This window comes from Hippocampus comes, unplaced genomic scaffold (assembly GCF_001891065.2).
Source record: "Hippocampus comes isolate QL1 unplaced genomic scaffold, H_comes_QL1_v1.1 scaffold105, whole genome shotgun sequence".
NCBI lineage: Eukaryota > Metazoa > Chordata > Actinopteri > Syngnathiformes > Syngnathidae > Hippocampus > Hippocampus comes.
Genome location: NW_017806235.1, coordinates 2,351,945 through 2,379,261, shown reverse-complemented (window position 1 = coordinate 2,379,261; position 27,317 = coordinate 2,351,945). Strand labels below are relative to the sequence as shown.

General features: G+C 44.8%; 1 protein-coding gene across 1 annotated transcript; it reads left to right on the top strand.

The window, feature by feature from the left end:
* The first annotated feature begins 211 nt into the window (after positions 1-211).
* LOC109507314 (potassium/sodium hyperpolarization-activated cyclic nucleotide-gated channel 2-like) lies at positions 212-27,317 on the top strand. Its single transcript, XM_019856645.1, is given in 11 exon segments — positions 212-217; positions 630-726; positions 729-1,488; positions 3,388-3,818; positions 4,555-4,559; positions 6,937-7,098; positions 12,513-12,731; positions 20,223-20,369; positions 20,498-20,738; positions 20,820-20,984; positions 21,693-27,317. Coding segments are annotated over 11 exon segments (3,174 nt in total). The 3' UTR covers positions 22,634-27,317.

The window sequence follows — 27,317 nt, the reverse complement described above, 5'->3', positions numbered from 1 at the left end:
TCCGTAAGCTCCGTAAGAAATTTGCAGTCTACAGCAGCAAAATTTGGGGGGGGGAGAAAAAAAAAACAAAGTAGTGACACCAATTGTGCTTCTTGGCCCCACTGTATTTAGGATTACTGTTAATGTTAAAACTGCATCATTGCAGTGTCTTAGTATGAGGCCGCATCTTCGGGTCAACCCACTACCCCTCTGTATTTTAAAGTCAGTCCCTATGGTAGTACTTTTAGTCAAGGGTTTTTTATGTGCATGATAAGTTGGTGTAAAGAGGGTAAAAAGTGAGATACGTGACTTTGCATAAATCACACCATCAAGCTAATTGCGCTGATCGATAGACCTAATTAAGTCCTATGTTCTACTTCTTTCCAAGACGAATCTTTAATCAATAGGGATAGACTAGAGGGGATAAAGCCCTTTTCGGGGTGCGAGCTACTTTATATTTGAAATACAGTCATAAGAATCAATTTTTCGAGAGCTGCGGTTGCATGTTGTCTCGGGACAAGTATAATTTCCACAACAAGTGTATGTTTCTTCAAATTTCCAATTGAGGGAAATATCCAGCACTTCATTTTCGACGCACGGTTGGTTCTGCATTTGCGTCGAGGCGCCGGACGAGCACGAGAACGCGGTAGTTTGGGCTAATCACCTTTTCGCCAGGAGGGGGAGCCGCGTCCTCTGCTTCCAGGAGGCAGTCCACCAAGGAGCCCAGCCTTCCTCGCGCAGAGGACGCATCCTCACACGGCCCACTGCTGCCTCCGGAGCCACGGAGACCCGCGGACCTCATCCGGGCGATGCTGCCCACCACGGCCAGAGCAGCAGAGCATCAGGGGCGGAGGCGTCGGACTCGCAACCGACCGTCGCGATAGACACCGCGGACGCGACAACGGGTGATGGTCGCAGCAGCGTCGCTCCAATTTCCAGCATGAAATGCAACAAAAACGGAGAATGCAGGAGGGACTCGGGCACCGGGAGCCTGCGCTCGATCATCTCCAAGCAGGAGAAGCAGAGCGGCGGCGGGACGGCGAGGGCCGAGGACGTGGGGAGCGCCAAGCGCGGAGCTTGTAATTCGACCACCGCCAGCATGGACGGCTCTATCACACCAGGTGGGTCCCTCGCCGGGGGGCACGCAGGCGAGGGCGCTACCCCCGGAGCGAGCGGCATGCCCGAGAAAAAGGATCCCAAGGTGTCCTTCTCCAACGCACCGAGCCGGAAAGCCTCGTCGTCCCTGCACGGGTCAAGCCAGACCCCGCAGCCGAGGAACTCTGTCACTTTCCAGAAGCCGGAGGATGGACCCCCAATCGTCCCCGCCGAGGATGCAGAAGCGCGAGGCAGCCAGGCCAGCTTCATGCAGAGGCAGTTCAGTAGTATGCTGCAGCCGGGAGTTAACAAATTCTCCTTACGCATGTACGGCAGCCAAAAGGCTGTGGAGAGGGAACAGGAGAGGGTCAAATCAGCCGGGAATTGGATTATCCACCCTTACAGTGATTTCAGGTAAGACCCCGTTGTGTGAGGTCCTCATTGTCCTCTACAACTTCATAGTGGGAGACCACATGCTTACTACAGCCGCTCATTTGCTCTGTCACGACTTCTCCTTATTAAAGGCGTCATTTGCACCACACCGACGTGCAGTAAAGCCCACCCAAACAACCTGTTGTCAGTCAAATGGACTTAAGAGAGTTGCCGTCGTCAACTAAAACCCTTTGCAGTGTGTTTCTACAGTAGCACGTCTGGGATGGCCTGCTAACCCGTCAGGCACTCTTTGTATTGCACGCGAGCGGCGTGCAACAAAAGAGGGTGTCGTTCCAATGAAGAAAAAAAAACCGAAATTATTCAACACACCGAGTAAACCTTTTATAGGTATGTGCTTTGCAAAAACAAAGGTGCTGGGATGGAGGTGGAGCGTTATGTGCGTGCGTGCGCGAGCGCGCGCACGCTCCACACAGTAATGGAATGTCACCTTGAGCCAAAAGCGTGCTCACTGGAGACATATCCACCCGGATCCCGCATCCTAATATGTTTACTGGAGCTCAAACAAGCACTAGAAACGGGGACGTTTTTTTCTAGTACGATGCGCACACAAACAGGACGATAACTTGATCAGTCTGGTTTATTTGACTAGACCAATCAGGGACTCAATTGCACCGGGATAGGTCAGGGAATGTGTCGTCTCCGCTGTGTAGCATCCAGTGCCACTAAGAGAGGGGACAGCTCCCCTTCTCGATCTTCCCTCCATTCACCGTTAACGTCTGGCCCATTTGTATCACACAACACTTATTTGCGCTCAAACTTGAGTTAAACATAGCTGGAGACCACAGGCCACCGTAGAGAGACCTCGGCTCCCACGCGGAGACGAACCGCAGCTGCCTTTAACTTCATTGTCATGCTAATGCATGCGTGGTGAATATCCAAAGTCGAGCGTGATCACCGGGGTGCTTATTACTGTTGCAATGGAGTGCAGGAGTCGGAGCTTGTTGCATAAGTCGCAGGGTAGTGACTCAGCGCTGCACCTGTCCTGCAGAGACAGCTGTGACGGGGGGGCCCAAAACTCAGACACTTTTGCTCTCACGTCACCACGGGCATGAAAGTCAGCGGTGTCCTTGGACTGCATGCAAAACTCTTCAACAATTACTGTCTTTTTGGGGATTAACTGCACAAGTTGCAACAATTGTGTCTTCAAACAAACTTTTAAAACAATACAAACGCATTTAAAACATGTACTATATTGGCAGAGTGCAAGAGCAGTGGATACGACGCTTGCTGTAAAAGCACCCGTTTTTTTCCCCCCAAACTAACACACTTAACTTATAGATGAATAAACGTCGATACATCCAGTAAATTGTAAAATGAATCTACTGCCGTTTCTTTCTGTAGGCCTACAAAGCAGGATGACAGAGAATGTGACATTGCATGAAAAACACCTACTTGCTGTTTTCACTCTTCTTTTCAAATTTACACAGTGTGCTGCTATCTCATGGCCAACAGTGGAATGACATCTAACATTGAAACTGTAAACTGCAAAAATATTGCGAACACCGACCCACGTTTGAGGGGGATCTAATATAATAATTTTCAGACCAATTAAGCTTGGCTATTTGATAATATCCCTTTGCATACCTGATTATCTTTTAAAAGAATCTAAAAATGATGTAAATAATAATTTTAAAAAATATTAAAATAGTGTTTTCAATTTGTAGAAATGGTGGTATTTTTTTTTTTCACCAGGTCCACAAATGCCTGGTGACCACCCGAACTCGATGTCTGATGTGCCTTTTTTCCTCTCCGGAGCAAGTGTTATGATCTTACCTGACTCTGTGGTTTTCTCTGTTTTTCTATACCCTCCCTCCTCCCTCCTGCTGTACCCCACACAAACACTCCTCATGCCCGCTAAAGGTTCTACTGGGATTTCACAATGCTGCTGTTTATGGTGGGCAACCTGATCATCATCCCCGTGGGCATCACCTTCTTCAAAGAGGAGACCACCACGCCCTGGATCATTTTCAACGTAGTCTCGGACACTTTCTTCCTTATGGACCTGGTACTCAATTTTCGCACAGGAATCATCATCGAGGACAACTCGGACATCATTTTGGACCCTGAAACCATCAAGAAAAAGTACCTTAAGACGTGGTTCATCGTGGACTTCATCTCATCCATCCCAGTGGATTACATATTCTTAATCGTGGAGAAAGGGATCGATTCCGAAGTATACAAGACGGCTCGAGCCCTGAGGATCGTCCGCTTCACCAAGATCCTGAGTCTTCTTCGGCTGTTGAGGCTCTCTCGATTAATCCGCTACATACACCAATGGGAAGAGGTGAGCCGTAATTGTTTCGAAATGAATATTTGTTGCATTCGATGGAGTCTTCTGCGGCTGTTGAGGCTCTCTCGATTAATTCGCTACATACACCAATGGGAAGAGGTGAGCCATAATTGTTTCGAAATGAATATTTGTTGCATTCGATGAACTCCTGGCACACGGGTTGAACAAATCCACCAACTTAGCAGGTGCCAAAAGGTCACAGATAAGTCGGCTTGCACCCAACAAACCGCTCGTGCTCTGAGCGCCTCGGGGCTCAGTATTCATGTTCTCACCTCTCGCCTCATGGTGCGCGCTGCATAATGTCAGCAGGATGTTTGAACCCGAACAAACTTTGCATTCTAATTACTGTTATTGTCACCTGAACCGCCACCCCACCCCTCGCTGCGCCCACCTCCCCGTTTCTCACTGTCTGACCTGGAAATCCCACAGGAGGCATCAGGCAGTCTAACAAGCAGCCTGTTCTCAAGGCAAACACAGTTAATCAATTAAGGCAGCGCTGAAAGACCGAGTCGGGCAGCCTGGGAATAACGCACAGCAATAACGCCAAGGTCGACTGCGATGATATACGATGGAATCGCCAAAGGTGAAATGTCTCAAAAGTGGTACAATTTGAAGACAAACCAACATGTTCGGAAAAAAAATGGTGTCTTGTGGTGTCACCACAGAGAGGTAACCAAGAGGAAAAGTGTGACTTCAACTTTTTTTCTTTTTTAATCCCTTAATGTGGATTGGTTAAGTACAAGTAATTTGTATTTTATTATATAATTTTAAGTTCATTACATTGGCATTTAATCTTTTCAAACAACTTCAAAAAAATATTTAGGTATAATTTTAATGTAACTTTTTTGTGCACAACAATTTGATTAAAACATTGAACATTTTTTTCTCCTCTGCACTTAAGTGCACTTATAATGTTAAAGCACAATGTTAATGTGGCTTACAATAATAATAAAATCTCAACAGTGCCTTTACAGATAATAAAATAAATAATAATAATAAAATCTCAACAGTGCCTTTACAGATAAAATAAATGAATGGGTTTATGTTTTTTGATGAATGAATTTGCATTACAAGCGGCACGGTGGTTTACTGGTTAACACGCCCGCCTCACAGTGCAGAGGTTCAGGGTGTCCCCCCGCCTATTGCCCAAGGAGAGCTGGGATAAGCTCCAGCACGCCCGCAACCCTCATGAGGATAAATGGATTAGAAAATAGATGGCTGGACGGATGGATTTGTTGTACAGGATTTCACATGGGGAATTATTTTGAAATCAGACCAAGCAACAAGTCAACTGGTTTCGTGGAATACATCTCGTTCGACTTCCACTGCGTGTCACTCATTGTCTCTTTTAAACGCCAGCAGAAAAGGTGAGGAAGGCTGTTGCTTGGCAGACTTTGGCCTCGGCTTGATTTACTCCCCAAAGGATGCACTTTGTCTCCGCCGAGCTCCGAGCTGCAGCCCGACTCCAAGGAGAGGAGGTCCGGCAATGTCATGAGATCCTTTGCCTTTGCGTTTATGCCACTATTGGCAGCATGGTGTTGGCATTTTGCAGTGCTGAGCAGTGCAGCGGGCCTCCACTGCTCACTTGACCTTTGGATAATTGGATTTTTGAAGATATGATGGAATACACACACACACACACACACACACACACACACACACACAGATGCATGATGGGAAGTAATACTTGGCATGCATGGAGAATGAGAGTGGAGATGAGGGGTTGAGTGAGTGTCATCTCCCCTCCCCATCATGGAAGACACATCACTTATTTTATCCGGGACCTTGTAGAGTTACTCCATTGCTCAAATAGGACACCATGGAGTTGCTCTTACCGTTAAAAAAAAACAAGCACAACAGACATACAAATCCCAGTAAAGGTCAAACCGTTATTTGAGAAGTTGAACACATGTGTTGTGGAGGAGCCCCGCCCCATTCCTCTTCATCGGAAAGTCTCACTTCTCCCTCAGCTGCACTGACCTATTTTCTTATTCCTCCATTGCGTGAGGCACGCGTCGGCTGCTCTGTTTGTTGAATTTGAACAAAATCAAAACAGTAGAATGCACGCCCGCTGTATCGTGGTCCATCGTAAATGACACTCTAAAATTGTGTTTTTTGTTCTTTTTTTTTTTTAACTCATATCTCAATATGCCACAGCGCTTCCTGACTTCAATGCGCTCGCATATGAAAAAGGAAAGCCACAATTGCAGATGCAGTTTTCAGTTGTTTACTGGAGGTCAGGAAAGTGCACTGAAGCTGCTGTTGACCACAGATCACACTTTAAACACTCACACGCAGATTCGCTGATATCAAAAGCACCACCGTAGGCCTCACCTCTTCAAGGCACACACATGTCCACAGACGCTTCAATTTGTACAGTATTTTCTGTGCAGTGTTTTAAACTCTTTAAACTTTGGATTGTGTGGGAGGGGTAAAACTCCATTTCTCTTAATTGTAAGTTTTTAGCTCTGGCATAAGGGTCTGTAAATCGTCCCCCGTGATAAACAGGAGTTCACTGAGGCTGTTGGGTGAAAGCTGATTGGCCGAAGTGGTTGTCCACAGCATGATTGACATCCAAGCAGACACGGACTATCAGTTGTTAAGGATCATAATGGTCCCTGTCCATCATGTGTGCATACAATGTCGGTCCGCACACATGATGCCATGTGTGTATGTCCCCGCAGGCTTTCGGGAGTGTGTGTGTGTGTGTGTGTGTGTGTGTGTGTGTGTGTGTGTGTGTGTGCGCGCGCACGCGCGCGCATTTAAGAGCACTCAATGATGGTATGTCTCTTCCCTGCTCCCTGCCGTGCGTGTGTGTGTGTGTGTGTGTGCGCGCACACGCGCGCATTTGAGAGCACTCAATGATGGCATGTCTCTTGCCTGCTCCCTGCCGTGTGTGATGCAGGACTGACGGGAGCCTGTCATTCCCGCACATTTATCAAACTTGGTTTAATCTTAAGGAGACTGTAAAGGCGAGCGGGTTGCCGGTTCTGTGTGTGAAATTTGAATTCAGGGGACTTGTTATTTAGCTATTTGCAGTGATAGCCAAATTTAAAAAAAAAAAAGGACATTGGGATTGATTCTTGTCAGATTTTCATGATGTCACTGCCATACTCCAGATCTTCCATATGACCTACGACCTGGCCAGTGCTGTGATGCGGATCATCAATCTGATTGGAATGATGCTGCTGCTGTGTCATTGGGACGGCTGCCTTCAGTTCCTAGTTCCCATGCTGCAGGACTTCCCCTCTGACTGCTGGGTGTCCCTCAACAAAATGGAGGTAAGTAATAGGACCAGAAATAGCCATATTGAACTTTCAGTAACATGATTAGAGTGACACCATTGAACATGCCTGCTCCCCGTTCAGATTTTACACTTTGTTATACTAATAAGTCACATGACACCAAAGACGGACGATGGCTAATTGGGCATACTTATATTTCTGAATTCCATTGGCAGGATCTTGAACTTATCATAGAATTAGATGCAAGCTTTGGCCGCACTGCGTGGGGTGGTCAAGCTAAAAGGCCTCTTTAGTCAGGAGTAGAAAACAAATACAGGCTTCAAGATTAATGGCTAAAGTTGAGCTCAAAACAAAACAAAAACCCACGCTACAACGTGAACCATTATTAGCTCAAGTGCTTGCGCCGATGCTATTATTGCCCCATGAAAAGTTGTTATTGTTCGCAGCTCAGATCGTCTGGAGAGATTTTTTTTTTTTTTAGCACACTCGGCGATTCCCCCTGAGCTTCAACACGCTGGGGCGACTACAGGAAAGATAAAAGGGGGAACGGAGGGTTGGAGGTGACTATGGCTGGACAGCTGGGCTCTTTGTTGCCATGCATCTCTCGGAGAGATAAAAGCTGCTTGTTTATACGTCGATCTGTCAGCCTTTTAGGAAGTGTGGGGAGACCACAGGCACACGGCCAAATGCACTTTTAAACAGATTTGTCCTCCCTCAACGATAGGCCGCACGTCTTAAAACCCAAGTCTTGCTTCTCGATTGTGGCTTTGAGGGGTGGCTGTCACTCTTCTTTTTACAGCCGCACAAAGTAGGAAGTTAATGAGATCATAAAACAAGATCCCGTGTATTTAATGTGTCGATAGGACAGTTTTAGTAGCAGGTAAGGAAATTCAATTAGGATCTGGCAAGCTTGTTAACGAAAACACAATGATAGAATAAAACACTTAAAATAGTCTTCTTTTTCCTTGGACCACAATGAATCATTTCAATCATAACTTTTATTTCACCAGAAAATAACACGTGTTGAGGTGACGTTGATAATAAACGGAGGTCACTCTTTCTCCAACTTAAAATGGCAGCACTATGGGTCTTTTAAGGGTCATTTCATCATTGTTCCATTCAACTATTTTTCCATTTATTTTACAGGGGGGATTGGTAACACAAAAAGTCTTGCAATATCTCACATCTGTTGATAAAAGTCAAGACAGTTTGCCTGAAACATGCAATCGACACACATGATTTGCCTTCGTGGGCCACATAAAGTATTATCGCAGGCTGGATCTGGCCCCCGAGCTTTGAGTTTGACAAGTATGCTGTAAAAAAATGTGATTGGACAAAATAAGATTGAAGATCCGCATGTACTAGACGCAGGTCAGCCAAGAGAAACGTGAACACGCAAGCAAGATCCATAGATGATCTTGTGTGAACTTACATGGCAGACTGACGGATGACTTTGCTATTTGCTTCGGTCCGAAGTTGTGAGGCGATGACGTTTCTGACTGACAGGACACTGACTCGTCCATTGCTCTACCCCCTTTGTAGAATCAGAGACAGCCAGTCCCCAGAGAGCCGTCACTCTTAAAGTAAAGAGGCGCTCTGGCGTGGTGCAGCCTGCCTAGAGCCACCTGAGACCACCCCCCTATTGAGTGGCTGACAACTTGTAACATTATCCATTGTGTTGCAGCCCGGCCATCCATCAAAGCTCACACCCCTACAGTGGCTTTGGTGGAGAGGGGGCCCTCGGGCAGGACCCATGGAGGGAATTGAGAACATTGTGTAACGCTGGATGACATCCGCCAGTCAGTAATTGGATTTTAGTACAACTTGTAACACCTCAGGGACTGAGGCTGTTTTCATTACGTTCCGCCTCTTCTATCCATTAACTCCATTTGGTTTATATTTGGTCAAGCTATCGAGAGCCTTGTCCGTCACAACGATAAGATGCTCTACGCAGCCCCACTAGTATAAACACTGCAATATGTGATATGAGTCAAGCAGTAAAATCCACCTGTTTTTGTCCATCTCAGGGCACGGCCGTTTTGCCAGTTGCTGTCAACTGAAAATGACATCACAATTAGTCAAGGGTTTAGGTCATGACCAATCATGTCTCAGCTTCAGAAAACAGGTGAGCCATGATTAGTCCTTACCTGAGCCCTGGGCAACTCTGATGTCATTTTCAGTTGATTGAAAGTGGCAAAATGGCCGCCCCCTGAGATGGACAAAAATGGGTGGATTTTGCTGTTTAACTCTTATTGCAGAAACGCAATATTAATCGGAATGGCGTGTTGAGACTAGTGAAGGTGTGTAGAACATATTAATGGAAAGACAATTTTGGGGTTGACTTCCCCTTTAAAGTTTTCACTGTGTATTAGAAGTAATAGCGTTGTTTTGTATTGATACCATAGCAAAGTGATACTTCCGGTTGTTTGTGATTCCATCATTGGCTGGAATTTCTCCACTGTGGGAACTAATATATCTTCATCGTGTTCTTCTGCTCTTAAAGCTCTGTAAATAGGGATTTATTTGTTTGTTAGTTTGCTGGATGACAAGAGAACCGATGCTGTTATCAGACCAAAACGGAGAACCTTCATAAAATAATACAACTCAGCTATTGGTTCACGCTCATGTGAATTATAAAGGGGGGGGGGGCATTCAGATGGTTGGGGGGGAAAAAACCCAACATGCGTCACAGGAATGAACTGTGTATTCACTTTGCTGCAAAAATTGCCCAAGATAATCAATGGCACTTTCATGTTCCATTAAGTATAGAGCCTGGGCCAGGAGGTGATTAGCTTAGCATAAAGGGTCTCTCCAAAGGACAAAGATGCCAGCACCTCCAGTGCAGCTGTAATGCATAGTTAAGTTTATTGCCCAAAAGAAATTGCCCTGGTGAGAGACATTAGAGGAGAAAAGTGAACACCATATTTAAGGGCTCCCCCCCCCCCCCATTCACTCCTACCATGGATATATACTGTACATTATACGATCTACATTTACAATATATACAGTTATAGGAAAATACTGTAGGAGAACGTCTGGCCATCATTTTATGTTGTCATGTTCACTTTTAGGCTTTGAGGCACGGCAGAAAAAGGAAAAATGAAATGAAGGTTTTGCTGTCGTCAAAAGTCAAAGATTTAAATCCATTTGAGATGCTCTGATATGACCTGAAATGGACAGCTAATATGAAATACAGCGGAATGGGATGTACACCTGTAAAATATGATCACTTCCTCCATAAACAACAACGTAACAATCCCTATAATTACATCACCTTTGGCTGTGGATATTTTTAGATGAGTGCCAACAATTTCAATACATCATCAGCTCTTATCTGATACTTTGAACGCGACGAAGTCCAACACGCTAAGTTCCAGGACGGCAGGTCAACCTCCACACTTTCTCAATAAAAATGATCCATCCAACTGTTATCATGACAAAAACGACATATTTTCTTCCAAATTTTTGGGGTGAGATTTAAAACTTTGGTGCTTCCTGAATTCTGAAAGCAACTGACCATAATTGACCTTTGAGGTAGCAGTTAGGTTGAAATGTATGGGAGCATCCATTCATCAGCCACAACATTACGATCCGATGAAATCTTATACAAGCCCAGTCAAAAAAATCTCTTGCCCTTTCAAAGATAATAATCCTCAATTTTGGATCTCAATTGAGTGTGCACGTTCCAATCAATACAGTGGCCCGCGAGTGTTCAAATAGGCATTTTAGGCTAGTCAAGAAGTCGATGTGCCGCTGATGGAGATGTTGATTATCAACAAAAACAACGATAGCTCCCAAATGGAACCCTCTTGGGAGAGCTGTTGAGACTCCCCTCTTCTCTCTTGACTGCGCTATTTCAGAATCAAAGTGCTCGTTCTTCATCTATTATTCAATCTGTTGCACTCCACTGTTTCTCTTTCTGTTTCCGCATCCACTGTTTAGCCTCAGCCCACTTGGTGGAGCTGTGTTTATTTTTGGAGTCTTCCGTGAAGGTGAGGCGCCGCAGCTGTAGGGCCATAACATTGTTCCTTTTCTGCTGTTTGCATTTGTTCCTTCGTCGACTGCTCGAAGGCTACGTTTACACTTGGTTCTCGGCGGCCACGGCAGCCAAGTTTGCCGCCGAATGTCGGCCATTTTTTTCCTTTGCATTTCGAGTCTCGCTAAGATTTCTCACGGGATCTGATGAGTCCTGCAGACCCAAAGGCGCTCTACGGTTCGGCCCATGATTAAATAGAGGTGCCAGAAAGTTCCCTATCAACCCGGCGTGTTCTAATGAGATCTTTCACATCTCTCACATTCGTTCAAAACTTTCTACGGATGCCCATTAAAAAAGCCAGGAAGCTTTGGAACATGTTTTGTGCCCCGGCGGAGTCGAACAAAGCACCCCTACTGGGCCTGGGTCCAGAGTTTGCATCAGCGCAGGGGAATATACTGTCACTCAATAAATGTGAAATGATTTTTTTTTTTCTGTCAGCAACTAATTCATTAAACACCCAAACATGCAGAAGATGGCATTATTCACATCCACCGCACAGTGCTCTCACACAAGCTATCTATGCGTCGGCCTGTTCCACACACGCACACGCACATGCACACGCGCGCGCACACACACACACACACACACACACACACACACACACACACACACACACACACACACACACACACACACACACACTTTGAAAATTCAATTTTATAAACAGCTATGGCACTACACACATTGCTTGGATTTAGTTGGTTACAGGTGGCAAGTGCGAGATACTGAGACAGATTAGTTTTCCCATCTGCACCGTGACACAAAAATCTCCCAAGGAAGGCATCCATAGCAATGACAGCCTGTCACCATTGCCCCTTCCGCCTATCCACGTTTCACAACCATTTCGATTTGTCCCAGATGGCCTGAAATGGGATGGATGAATGAATACAACTACATGCCAATGAATCCATCCAGATATTTATCCTTCCTTCATGAGGAATGACAATTTGTCACAAAACTGTTACGGCCCCACACCAGAGCCACTATCCACATTTATGATATTCCATCTTTTCTTTTTCCTAAGAACCAGATATTCCTTTTGACCTCCAAAGTCACAAGACAATTTTTTCCTGCGATATTGGGCAGCCTTTTACTAAGCTCCGATCGGATGTATTTAACAACTGCTTATTACCGTTTTTCTCTGAGGAAATTATTTCCCATCCTCTGTGCTCAGCTGATGAGGCCTCAAAGAATTCCCCTGACGCCGTTTCCGCTCCCCTTCTACGTCTTTGTAACGCAATCCCGTCCCTTGAGTTCTTATTTGTCAAAGTGCTTTTCCATGACCCCGCTGTCCCCAAGGCCTTTTTTTCCCCCTCCTGCTCCTCAGACGCACACGGCTCGCCTTCAAGACCGGCCTTTTTATTTCAATGACACATTTGACGAATTGATTCTCCCTCACTTTATTTCTTGCTAGAATGACACCTGGTCTGAGCTGTACTCCTTTGCCGTCTTCAAAGCGATGAGCCACATGCTGTGCATCGGATACGGCCGCCAAGCCCCGGAAAGTTTGTCAGATATCTGGCTCACCATGCTGAGTATGATTGTGGGAGCCACTTGCTACGCTGTCTTTATCGGCCATGCAACAGCACTCATCCAATCCCTGGACTCCTCCAGACGACAATATCAAGAAAAGGTAGGCCGGTCAAATAACTTAAATGTGACTGAAGTTCAACCTCAAAGTAGCCACAAAGATGTTAATATTATCTCCCTGTGTCGTAAATGGTTCGGGATCGGTTTGTTTCCTCACCTCATTGACAAAATCATCCCTTTTATTCCCCTCCTATTTGACTGATTTATAATATAATGAAGCACACAAGTGGCTAACTATAAATAGTAATGCCAATCAATACTGCGTGTATGCATTACACAGACACAAGTGGTTTGCCTTACAATTTTGAGGTCCTGGGTTCAAATCGAAGCTCCAGCTTTAATGTGTGACGTTCACGTTTGAGGTTTGAGTTATGAGCGAGTTTCGGGTACGCCATCACTTGAGTGAAATGAAAAAAAAAAAAACTTTGCGTGTGGGCAAGGAGAGCAATGGTTGGCGATGCACTTTGAATCAATGATTCAACGGGACAAACTGTAAAAAAAAAAAAAAAACAACACAAAATGTGAACAACTGCAAAAAGCTGCTGTAGGCCACAACTCACACTCATGCTGAACTCTGAGCCACCGGGCCACATCCCTAAAAGCCACCCCAACACACAAATACTACAGTCTGTACAGTAATTACATTTGATAAAAGCAGTTTATATATTTACACGCGGTGCTATTTTTCTTTACTCAAAAGACTCAACAAGGGGACTGTGATGGATAAATGGCATATCAATTCATTTTCAATGCGGGACTTGATGCAGCATAGTCAATGAAAGAAAAATAAAACAAAAGGTACCACTGTCTAACAATCAGGGCGCATTTTTGTCATGCTATCAAGAAGACACATTGTGAATGAGGATGGAGAGATCAGAGCTACGGCAGTGGCCTGCACAGGAAGCAGAGCAGCCTCTCTGTTTCTAAGCAGAGTCTGTCCAAGTGGGGCGCAGAGGGAGGTCGGGGGATGCTGCTTCCTCTGAGCAGCCAATCAGAGGCCACGGGTGTGTTCAGCCAGGTAGAGGCTGCACATGGCCAGGGGCGGGGCCGATGTGGCCACGCTTAATGTGTTGATGTGGAAGGGAGACAGAGGGGCGAGGGGGTGGGAGAGTGTGTGATATGATGTCCCCCTTGGGCAGCGAGAGAATTGATGAGGTAGCAGACCTGTGTGTCCTGACAATGTCATCTTGAAGGCGACGTAGTTAAACATGGCCGCCTGGCTCGCTGCGTTTGAAATCGTTCATTACTTGCCGAATCCCAAAGCTCTACTATAGCTACTGTAGTGTGGACTATTTATTTCACACACACACACAAAAGAAGAAGTCTATTAAAAAAAACAAAACACTTAATTGTGATTAGTGATTTTTATATAATGGACTACAGTTCATTCATCAGCGAAATGAAAAATAGTTTTGGAGCACTACTCGGGTGCGGCGTTAATTACGTCACTGCTGTCGCATAGTTACAAGATGGCGAATCAATGTCAGCCGGCGGGCCGTCTGTGAAGAAATATTGAAGAAATAAACATATTGTTTTAAGATGAATGTAGTTTACACTACGAATATAAACAAAGCACTACTTGCTCTAATGAGAGCTGCAATACATCATGGGATATAGGCGATAACCTACTGAGCATCTTTGTTCACTATTTTTTAAGACGCATTGGGGGATACATTGAGGTCACGTTATAGGGAAGCTCACTCCACATCCGGATGGCATTACAAAATTGAAAACTCACATTCAAGTACACCGTATGGTGATTAGGGAGCGATTTCAAACACAGACGCTGTTTTGTTTTTTTTTCGGTTCCCTTTTTTTCTAATATCTCTTTTCCTCTCCCTTTCTCATTTCTTTCGCATCCACCCTGCGTCCCTTAAAGAGCCGCAACTGATCTTTGTCTTGATTTGCCCTCTTGCTTTCTCTCTCTTGCTATCTCTTCGCTTTGCGGGTGGTGTCCTTGAGAGGATGCAGTGCCGTACTGCTAGCTGGCTGCTACATGGAGCAGCAGAGAGGATTGGGCGGGTAGGGGCGGGGGGTAACCTGTGGGAGATGAAGAGGCCTTGTTGTCACTGCGAGATGTTAAATAGTGCCTGGACTATTTTACATTGTTTACATCGCTTTTGTCAGCGCCTTATTTCTGGCTAGTGGTGATGTCATCTTTAGTGTGTACTGTATTCTGCAGATGAGCGGGACTCCAGACACAGTCACTCCCACAAGCATACTAGTACGGCACTGCTTTTAGTGGTAATATGACAGTTTTGTTAAATGTTGGTAGCCCCTTAGAGGGCAAAGAACCGTATTTTATATTGCCATAAATCTGGTACCACCCTGCGATTGAGCCTCCCATAAAAGTTAAAATGACGCCCGCTTTGCAACAAATACTGCACAGAATCTTATCCAGCTGAGCCTATTGCTTCAATCTGAAAGGTTGTCCTTGTCGACAAATAGACAGTACAGCATGTGCTGCTTTACACTCCACGAACAAGATAAACACCTGAAAATGAAACTCGGCCTTAAAGTCCTGAAGTCTGATGCGCTTATTTGATGTTTGTATTATCCTAAGTGTGTGTGTTTGTATGCACTTCAGGAGAAAGGAGCTACATAACAGTGTTTACACTCCATGCCGCTTAAAAGATGTATATATATTTGTTGGGGGGGGGCTGAGGGCAGAGAAGTGGATTTCTGACCAATCGTCCAATTATCTCTGCTGCAAAGTGTTGCTCCGTGCATTATTAATATTTGAGCTCAAATTGTGCTTACGAAAAAAAACCATGCAGAGCAGATAGTGTCAAGCCAGAGAGGATAATGATGATGATTGTTGGAAGCGGATCAGAAAATGCATGGGTGGATGGTTGAATTCAACTCTCAATCACTTCCGGTTGTAACATTTTGGATGATTTTACAAAGAAGAATGGCTCTTGGAGTTATGTCTATAAAATGGCAATTGGCCCTATTCTCCTAAAACACTGTGTAGTTAGCTAATATTACAACAACTTGGGATTCAACAGGTGTCACAGGTGTCTGTATAGTGCAGATGTTTTGAAAATGGTGTTTTGGACAGCTTGTTTCTTGTAAAGTATTCCATTTGAGCTGTGCTGAACTCTATCTTTCTTTTTCTGTTTATTGCCTCATTTATCAGATGTCAGCAGGCTGGTGAGATAGTATCGGGTTGGCCAGTGGTCACGTTTGCTTTTGTTATGTATCATATTGCATTGTTTTTGCGTGCAAAAAAAAACCCTTCTACAATATGACAAAGCCACAATAATATTCATCCTGCACCATCAGAGCAGGCTATTTTGTTTCCAGTCTTGACTACTTTGAGTCATTTGTGTCAGTCACTGTGTATGCAACAAACCGGCTTGTTGTTGATCGCTGATTTCTGACTTCCTTTTCATTTCATAGAAAGTCATCTTGACTAAAATAAAATGACATCCTAATTAAACTAAATATCCCTTGGCATGCGTTCGAAAATCCCCTATCAGCCTCAGGTCACATTATTTATTCTAAATAGCCAAAATGAGCTTGAATTTGGTTCATTACCATTCACGCCATTTAGTGTATGGATTAGTGTTATTCGTGAGCACTTTGAGCTTATTAAATTACCAGTGAATTCTATTAAGATGTAAATGCGAGTAACACTGGCTTTGCTGCCAATTCTCCAGCCAACGGTTGACATCACGACAGAACGCTGCTGTTCCAATTAGGCAGAAAAGTGCGGCCGCTTTAAAATGTCTCACGTGCAATCAAATCGATCACTTATTCCTGATTAATAGATCAGCATTGAAATAACAAATCTGCACAGTAGAGTCTTGTGGACTTTTTGTCCCATGCCTTCCAAAAGACTTTTTATTGCGTTGGAAATTCGTCGGCTACCCCATCACTGTCATGAAACTTGAATCTGCTCTCCTCTTGTGTTGCTGGACCAACTCATCACAATTCCCAGGACGAGCGAGACGCTGTGCAGACTCTGTGCAGTCTGAGCTGGTTGGCATGATGCAGTACATGACAGGAAGCAACAATGTTTTCTTCCTGTGCTCGCCTCCGTCGCCATGCGTCTGTCACAACAGCGCTCTGTCTTCTGCCAACCAGACAGCCTGTCACTGATCACTCCAATTATCCCGAAGCAGGCTGACCTCGCAAAGATCTTTAGTTAAACACAGCCACACAGCCACGTGTCCTTATAAAGGACTGACTTAAATGATTTTTTTTTTCTTAAACAGCCTACAAAGTATGTATGATGTTCAAATTACAAAGTAGTGTCAGTCTCCCTCCCAGGCCTTTTTCATTTAAAGAGACTTTGTAGAGGGTGAGACCCCACAGAATGTTTTTCCTCCCCACATGCACTTTTGTGAATAGAAGTCAGACAGGACAAGCTCCGATTTACTCGCTATCTGATGTTCCTCTCTTTGGCGAATGTGCTTTATAAGATAACAAGGCGATTTAGCCAGGAATGAAGTGAATGAATTATACATTCTCACGGCCGTTTGGGATGAGCCCGAATTAGAATTTCCAATGGAGAGCGGTTGTGGGAGGAAAGTGCAGGAGGACAAACTAAGTAAAGTGAAGGGAAAGGAAAAGCAAAGGCAATAATGGTTCTATTGGTCGCTGAAAGACAAATGAGAAAATGCAATGAGTTGGTAGTTTGGATGACAAAATGTCAGCAGAGAGTTGAGCTGCCACATACGTCATCCAAGTGACAGCAAATGGACGTCATTTTCTCTCATTTGGCTGTTGTCAGTCCCCCTGCGGCCACTGTGACACACCGGCTAATTGCTTGCTCCGTCTCCTCTGTGAAACTTCATCTTGGTTTTGCACACGGCGTAAATACCACCATGTAAGGTATAGGCTGTATTATGTATGTGGACTTTCAAATAACATGGCAAAAACATGCACATGTAAATTAAAAAAAAAAAAAACACGTTGATTGTTAAACATGTTCAGATTGCCAGAGACGTGTTTTGCTGATCACAGGTGGCTGTAAAAAAAAATTTCCTGTGATCAAACCAATCAGAAAAAAAAAAAGAGCCAGTGAATTTGAAATCTGATTTTTTAAGGCCCATTACGAAGCTAGTTTCAGTTACATTGGACGGCGCTAGATCCTGAACGCCGCAGGCAGATTTGATTGACATAGCAACACATAGAGGCTGAAATCTGATTGGACAAATATAGCGGCTAGAGAGATGCAGTCGAGCCAAAAGAAACGCTATGAAATGGCAATACTAGACTGTTGGGAATAAATCACTGTAATTTAATGGAACAAAAATAAGAATTTACAGTGTGAGTCAGTGCTTCTGAAAATATTCCATCACTTTTTCACTTATTAGCATCCTCGGTCACTCCCCACACCCTCTCTACATTGCATCAAAAATGGGGTCAGGTACGGAACAGCAGCTGCTCAGCCAGAGCGTCGGGCTCTCCCCAACACCTCTCGACACCTCCATTATGTTCCCAATCAGCACCTCTCATCTACAGTCTGAAAAGGACACCAGCTGCAGCGCCTCTTTTGACGCATCGGCTAAAAAAACTTGTGACACACTTCACACGTGAAGAAAGTGACTCACTCACGCAGGTGAGACTCGTGTAGCGTCACACCAATACATTAACCCTCATCTGGAATGATTCAAGATGACGTAATAGCATTGGTCCGCAATTATTTATACTCAAACATTGCAGTAGAATGTAACAACAATGTAGCTTGGTAGCAAAAGAACGCGAGAACTATACTGGCCTGCCAAGATCCCAGACCTGTCTCCCATTGAAAATGGGTGCAAAATATGACAACGGAGATGGCACGGCTGTTGAACAACTGAAGTTATACGTCAAGTATAGCAAAGATTTTCACCTACAAAGCTTCCCCCTATTTCATCAATCGAACATTGAAGCTTTCGGCGTGTGACTCAATTTGACCAGTGAAACAGAGCCAGGCAGTCACATGACCGTATCCAAAGTCCCCATACCCCCTCATATAAGCAAAGGTTGACTAATTTACATCAAGCTTGATAAAAAATGGAGGAAACAAAGGCGTGCAACTCACAGTCAGAGGAGACACAATAACCCTGGCCTTGCAAGTAATCTGCGTGGGTTTTCTCCGGGTACTCCGGTTTCATCCCACATTCCAAAAACATGCACGGCAGGCTGATTGAACACTCCAAATTGTCCCTAGGTGTGAGTGTGAGCGCGGATGGTTGTTCATCTCTGTGTGCCCTGCGATTGGCTGGCAACCGGTTCAGGGTGTCCCCCCCGCCTACTGCCCGAAGACAGCCGGGATAGGCTGCAGCACCCCCCGTGACCCTTGTGAGGATAAGCGGATCGGAAAATGAATGAATTTGTATTCGTTAAACTTCTCAACTGTAGGGTGACTCAGGGGACAAAAACTATTTGGGAAAAAAAAAAAAAGTTGTCTCTTTCTTCTGCTTTAATTCCGGCTGCGTGACATCAGCGATGATGCCCAATGTCTTCTAATGGCCGTGCGTCAGAGGCTACAGTCATCCACCAACTGTGATGCATTTAATGCTCCACTCTGGTCCCTGAAACTGAGAGACTATTCATAACAAGGGCTATACAATTTCTGCACGGTCCATATGAAGTGGAACCAATCAACCTTAAAGTGGAGCGGAGGCCCTGAGCTGAAGCACATAATATTTCCAGTATATGACATGTATTGAACCTTGCATTAGAGGCTTTGCTCAAGTGTTTCACACAATGCTGATTAGGATGATCATGAGGCTAATCTCAGCACATCTCACACCACACTATTACCGCGCTGATGGTACATTCTCAAGGCCAGAATAAAAGATGGTGTCACGTGTGTCAAGGTTCTGTCATTTGGCATTTGGAGTACACTAATGTAGAAAGACTGCCATGACTTGAAGTAAAAGTGGTAGGAAATAAAGTATACTGTGTTACTTTGCTCAAGTAGGTTTTTTTCATCCATGTACTGGTATTTGAGTACTTTATTTTTCAGAAGACAAGTCACACTTTTTGGTATCGTTTGGCTGGTCCTGTGACTGGTACATATTCAAATTAGATCTTGGACTGGCACACAAAATCCCCGTTCCCTTATCGTGTTGACTTTCTGTGCATTGCAGTCCCCTTTTCACCAACGGTAACAAAAGCATTTGCTGGAGGTGGGTGCGTCAGTAAATTTTGCCGGTCCGTTATTTGCAGAAGAAGAAGAAGAAAAGGAAGAAGGCTGACTTCCATTTGACATAAGTTTGAATGTGATGGAATATATTTTGAACGCAGCCACACCCTTGTCATCAGAGGTTGTGCACACTTGTGCAACCACACTCCTCATAATCCTGAACAGCAATTAATCAAAACTACCAGGCATACCTCTGAATGCCATACAAATTAAAAAAGATGCCTATTTTTGAGGAAAAAGTCATAAGGTTGTGACAACAAATTCAGATTTTTTTTTTTTTTAGGGATGCAGGATGAATTTTTGAGAGAGATTTTGCAAAGGATCTCATGAAATGGTGTCCAGTGTTTTTGAAAAGAATACTAACTTTGTCCAATCTGCTCCTTTCTATAGTACAAACAAGTGGAGCAGTACATGTCATTCCACAAATTGCCTGCCGACTTCCGTCAGAAGATCCATGATTATTACGAGCACAGATACCAGGGCAAGATGTTTGACGAGGAGAGCATTTTGGGAGAACTCAGCGAGCCCCTCCGAGAGGTGAGACAAACTAAGCCCACAATTTGTGTGTGTGTGTGTGTGTGTGTGTGTGTGTGTGTGTGCGTGTGTGTGTGTCCATGCTGTTATCTTTGAACACATCATATCTTTGATCATTGTTCCACCTCCAGGAAATTGTCAACTTCAATTGTCGCAAGCTGGTGGCTTCCATGCCCCTGTTTGCCAACGCGGAGCCCAACTTCGTCACGGCCATGTTGACGAAACTGCACTTTGAGGTTTTTCAGCCTCACGATTACATCATACGGGAGGGCACCATTGGGAAGAAAATGTATTTCATCCAGCATGGAGTGTGCAGCGTCATCACCAAAGGCACACTTGCAATGAAACTCTCTGATGGCTCCTACTTTGGAGGTAATGACACACGTTCTTCTTCTAATATGTTACAAACCAGTGTTGTTTTTTTTTCTTTTTAACTTCAACACATTGTTTCAGAGATCTGTCTGTTGACGAGGGGTCGACGGACGGCCAGCGTCCGAGCAGAGACTTATTGTCGACTCTATTCTTTGTCTGTGGACGACTTCAATGAGGTGCTGGAAGAATATCCCATGATGAGACGAGCCTTTGAGACGGTGGCTATTGATCGTTTGGATCGCATAGGTAAGAAAGCAGCTTCTCATATGACCAATAGTGATAAAGTATGAGAAGCAGAATATAAAACACAGCTTGGTAAAAGGACCAAATTATGGGTTACCTCCTCAGGATGTCTGGGCTCCCCTTAAAGGTAGGGAGAGAAGCTCGGTCATCCGGGAGGGGCTCAGAGTCAGTCGCTGCTCCTCCATTTGGAGAAGACCCATATGAGGCACCTTGATAGGATGTCTTCTGGACACTTCATTGATGAGTTGTTCGGGGCACGTCCCACTCAGAGGAGGCCCCGGCGATGACCCAGGACACGCTGGAGAGACTATGTCGACTGACTACTGTTCCTCCTGGGGTCCCCCAGGAGGAACTGTACAAAGTAGCTTGGGAGAGGGAAGTCTGGGCTTCTTGCTTTTAAGCTTCTGCCCCTGTGAACCGACCTCAGACAAGCGGAAGAGAATAATATGGATGGATGGGTGGATGGATGGAAGGTTTTAAATACTGGTCAGTGCTTCTGATCGTGTTTGGGCCAGGTCAGACCGTCCACCAATGGAATGATAAGTCGGCAGCTACATTTAGACAATAGTTCCTGCAGTTCAAACACAAAACGATCCACCAAAATTTCCTGGAGTTAGATTAAGATATATGCATAACGTGCTGGGTTGTTTTCTATCCCGGATAGACTGTGTATTAAAATATATATTCTTTATGATTTTAAATTTTTTTCAGGGAAAAAGAATTCCATCCTGATGCACAAAGTTCAGCACGATCTCAACTCGGGCGTCTTCAACAACCGTGAGAATGAGATGATCCAGGAGATCGTCAAGTACGACCGCGAGATGGTGAAGCTTGTGGACCTGCAACGGCCACGGGCAATGTCGATGACTCCTTCCATTGGTGGTATCTTCGCTCCCCCCGGCCAGTCACAGACAGGTTCCGCTATCGCCACCCTCCAGCAGGCTGTGGCCATGAGCTTCTGCCCTCAAATGGCGAATCCACTCGTGGGTCCAGGAACTTTACAATCACCTCGAATGGTGCGAAGGTTCCAGGTGATGCAGAGCTTGCAAAGCCCGGTCTCCATGTCTCCTCTTCAGTCGCAACCGCCTCAGACGTTCGGAGGAGCATTTGGATCTGCAATCTCGAGCCCCCCCGTTCAAAGCCCCTTAGCGGCCTCAGGACGGACTTTCCAGTATATGGCCAGTGTGGGCCCCTCGGGTTCCCAGTTGTCCTTAGTACAGCACCACGTACCCAGTCCCACACAGACCCAGCAGAGGCCTGCCTCACACAAGAGCACCCACTCCCTTCACACGGGAAGCTTGAGCCAGGATACTCGAGCACTGTCTGCCTCCCAGCCTTCACTCCCCCAGGAGGGTGGGCCGCAAACTGCGTCCGCGGTCGCCAGCCCACCTCCCTCGACACGCACGTCCAACACCTCCATCGGACCCCCACACCCTAACCTGCCCGGGCCCTCTGGGGTGGGGAGATCAGTGGGCACTCAACAGAGGGTAGCCTTCGCCTCCACACCTCCTCCCAGCGGTCCCGCTGCAACGGGGGCAGGAGCAGGAGCTGCTGGATCAGGGCCCCCAGACTCTGGCGTTCCCAAGAAAGATTCAATTGTCAGCCTTCCGGAGCTAGACTCTGCCAGATCTCGGCTGTCTTCCAACTTGTGACCCTGGTCCATTTCAGGAAAGAGGCCTTTTTTGTAGGTGAATCTGTTTGTTTTGGGTCAGTGCCACTGGTCTCGCTGACCAATCGGCTGTTGCTGACGCCGCCGGTCATTGGGCCCGGATGTCAGCTGAGGGAGAGGCGTCTCAATGACTTGGGACATTGATCGAGGAGAAGTCTATACAATGAAAGTAGTATAAGGTGAGGTTGAACTGGTCTAGACTACTGTGCCAGCAACTTTATTCTTAGTATCACCCCTTACACTCTGCTTCCAAACACCTACTGTATATCGCTGTCATTACTGTAAAGATATTTAGAAAAGTATGGTTAACGTAACATTTGCATACTGTGTAGAATCCATGCAATGCAATCTAGCAGGAGCTGGAGTTAAACATGAAAATCAGGGACTTGAGGTCAAATGACAATTTAAACGTTGAAGTGTTTTGAGTCCATTTTATTTGACGTATAAGCTGTCGTAGCAAAATGACATATTGCTCTTCATTTTGTTTCAAATAGTAGTGGGGGGAAAAAAAATAATAATAATGTTGTAGACCGCTGGTCGATCTTACATCGAAGTGTAAATACTTGATGAAAAAGAGTACAGAGGAATATTCTATTCATTGTATCTACCCAAACCAAAGTTGAGCTTGAACACAAAGTCTGGTTGTGTCTGTATCAACGGAAAAAATGAAACATCGAAGAAAATGCCATTTATTTAACTGCCTTGATTCAATGTTAGAAGCCATATATTTGGTTTGTGCGTATCCATATACGTGAGCGTACGTTTGTGTGCGTGGGTTTTTTGGTATGTTTTGGGCTCTTGTTTTCGGAGAATGGACTCACACTCTCTCTCTCTCTCTCTCTCTCTCACTCTGCTTCGTCAGGCCTGATTAGTTTTGGCATGCTGACAGCGTCACTGACCGCTTCTCGTGAAACATCTGCCAAGTGGCCGGACGTTTGCTCAGCATTCTGATTGTAAGCCTGGAGGCAAAGGCGCTTAAATAATCTCAGCTTTATCAAAATGGAGACATCGAACAACATCACATATTGTATACTTGCTTGTTTTTGTCGAGGTTTATTGATTAACACATGCAATATAATTCTGCAATACTCTACCCCGCCTATATATATATAAATATATATGAATATAGATATCTAAACATGTTGTACAGGAAAGTGATTTCTTATTCTTTTGTTTTTAACGTGAACTTTTGAAGAAGCCAGCAGCTGTTGTGGCTTCACTTGAGCTATTGTAATCCACCTTAACCAAAAATATTTGAAGGGATTGGAGGCTGTGCAGTCTTATTTTAAGAAGAAAAAAAAAAAGAAAAACAAGAAGGAGAGGGGGGGGAAAAAAAGACTGATTGAAGAAGCCGGTTCAGATCAACAAAAATCCGCTTTACATCCCATCGGAGCGAGTTCACGACTCCTCCAGGTAGTGGGCGACTTGGGATAAAAGATAAAAATAACTCTGGTCCAAGTCGAAGTCAATCAGTCGCCTGTGTCCCCAAACTACAATGAATGTCTCAACATTTTGAGTCCAAACGACTACTGCTGTCTGAGGAGTGAGTTGAGGCTTTGGTTGTATTCCTTCGGGAATTAGTCACATCCTTCTCTTACTGAATGTATGCCATACGCAAAGGAAGACAGCTCATCAGATCGAACTGCCATGTAAATAAAGCGATGATCGTTTGAATGGGAATGGCATTTTACGATGCGAGGGGGGCCGCTGTATGTCGTTGCCGCGTGTCTTTTTTTTTTTCGAAAACTTGATGACGCCTCTCCAGGTTGCCGTGTTTGCGACCACCATCACCGCATCAAACAATCAATTTACTGAGGTCGAACAAAACCATTATTAAGCAGCTTGTGTTGCACTCCAACCTTGTAATCCAAATGAAAATCAATGCTCCTAAAATGGTTGCGGGACTTCTCCTGGACCAATTATGCGGTTTGGCCGGAGCGAAGCGGATTCAATTCCAGTTTGCTCGGCAGATGATTGAGTGCGCTCCACAAACAAGGCATCATTTGCAACTTTTCCGTCGTTAGCCTTGACCCGAAGCCCAACTAGTAAAACTGATGCGATGGACTTTTCACTCAGGTTTGCTTCCTTTCTCGAGAGCGATGTATTGATTGATGCAGCCAAGTGGGCTATTGATTGATATACACTTCTTTATTCTCCCCATAATCAAGGTGTTGATCGAACTGCGCGACGTCTTTCATTTTAACCGTTTCATGCATCCTGTAACCTGATAAAAGATGTTAAGCTGTCCGCTGTAGTAACCGCTGTCCCCGAAAGGGTTAAATTGATGCCACCAAGTTTTAATCGCGTCTTCTGCGCTTGAAACAAGGTTTAGGTGACTGGTTTTTGTCTAAGGGCTTCATCTCATCGCTTTTTTTAATGTCAGGCATTGTCATGTTGGGTTCAGTGACTCACGCGCACTTTTGTCATAGTGGGTCACCATGCGGTGGCCCCATTCGTCAGCAACTTTCTGTTGCTTTTTTTTTTCCTATGGGAAAGGGTACAGTACACTACATGCGAAAAGGGCGTATACGATTGTGAATGAATTGAGTTTATTTGAGTCCGTAGCTTGTCGTGTGCTTCATTCAATACTGTTCCAGTGCAATCGATTGGTCTTCTCCATGTTCCTTTTTGTGCTAATACCAGAGTTTGCCCTATTAAGCTGCTATCAGGACTGTGCTGATATTATTTGAAGGGGGTTCGCAGTCAGTTAGAGCAAAGACGCTAAGAGAGCTAAAGAGCTAATGTTTCAGGCAATATCAGACACTATTCCATTGCATCCGCCCAGTCTTGAGTATGTCAGTCACTCTGCACGGAAAGGATGACATCCCAGAACCAGAACCCTTGACCGTCACGGCCAAGCACATACATGCTTTGCATGTGATAGCGTCCTATAGATGCCCCCCCCCCCCCACCCGTACCCGGTCGGGGTTTCTGAGTGCTGCTTCTGGACCTATCTGTCAGGTGGGACGAGAACCTCTCATATATGTTTGACACTGACTGACAATTATTGAGAGTATGAAAGACTCAAACCTCTCATTTGTTGCTGTACCAGATATAAAGGGTACCGAATGCCTTGGTGTTGAAATGTGAGCAAAATCAGGGTCTTCGTTTTCTTTATATATATATAGATAGATATATAGATATATAGATATAGGTATATGTGTCTTCTAATTTGTCCGTATCGTTTTTTTTGGTCCTTGTTTTTACAATGTGCCCCATGCACATGGACTGTATATACCTTGTGCCTAGTATATCTAGTTTCCACATAGTCTATTTTTGTGGTATTTATGTGCCTGTAAAAATGCTAATTTGTGTTTTTTATTTTTAACTTGCAATATGTGTTTTAAAAAAAAAAACATTAGCCGAAGACTAGTATTGCTAACCTAAAAATGACAATGTCAGTATTTATAATTTTCCCTGATTTGGGAAATCACAATCTTGCACATTTTTGTTGGTTTGAGCCTTCCAACACCATGCGCGCTGTACTCCGTCATTTCATATTCTGTATATATGGTGTACACAGCGATGTGGGGCACATTGTTGTGTTTTTACCGCAACCTGATGTACAAATACTGTTTTATACAGTGAGAGGCTTTGCTCTCACAGGCTTCTGGTGGATATCAACAGTCTAAACGTTAGCTTGGATGACCAAATTGCTATGAAAATAATACAAGTGGGGATGCCTGCAGACTAAAGATAAAGTAGGCACACGCTGGAAAATTGCTGCACGTTTTTTTCTTTTTCTTTCTCTCTTTCTTTCTTTTTTTTTTACTTAAAACACCAACGTTGGTTGCACCCTGATCACAAAAAGAGACGTCACAAACCTGTTCCCTGATTGGGTTACTTTGACACACAATAGCTGAGCGCATGCTGTTATTTATCTAGCTTCACATGATTCTAAGTGGGACCTTCAAATTCTAGACATTGTCGTGTACCACCAACCGCTGTACAATGACTTCATTTCGCAGTTCAAACTCTTGTGTCGTAGCTACTGTAGCCCGCTTAGCTGACCTAACTAAGCCTTCTGTCTGCTTCAGGACTCACTGTATCGTGTGCTTGAAGTTATTGCGTATGTGTGCGTGTATGTTCCTGTGCCTTTCCTTCGATAATGTCGGTCCCACTTGAGAATACGATTCTATTTAGAGAAGGCTTGAAATACACACGAGCAAAAAAGCCGGGGCAGTTTTACACAATCACGACTCGATTATACGGAAGAACAAAACTGTGTAAATCTCCTGCAGATGACTTGAGCACATGCAAGTAGCATTCCATAGTCTTGGCTCTGCAACCAGAGATACTTTACCAGCAACATGTAGAAAACAGCACAGACTATGTGATGCAGGAAAAGTGTTGTCGCTCTTTGCTGGGTGGCTCAGGGGGGAGGGAGGGGCCGCAGTTTGCAACCATCTTCTGGTGTGTGCGGGTGTGTCTAAGTTAATGTCGACAAACAATCCAGGCTCAAAGCTGCTCTCAGTGTGGCCCGAGTTGAGCTTGCATCCAAAACGGCTGTCATGTCCACCACCTCTGCTATAGCCGACAACATGGAGCCACACCCTGGTCTCTCTCAATAAGCTGGTCTGTCAGTCAGTGGCAATGTTGTTTTAGGCGTTCGTAAAAAGACGATTACATTGTTGTGCAATAAAAAGATGAGCGCATTGGCATAATGA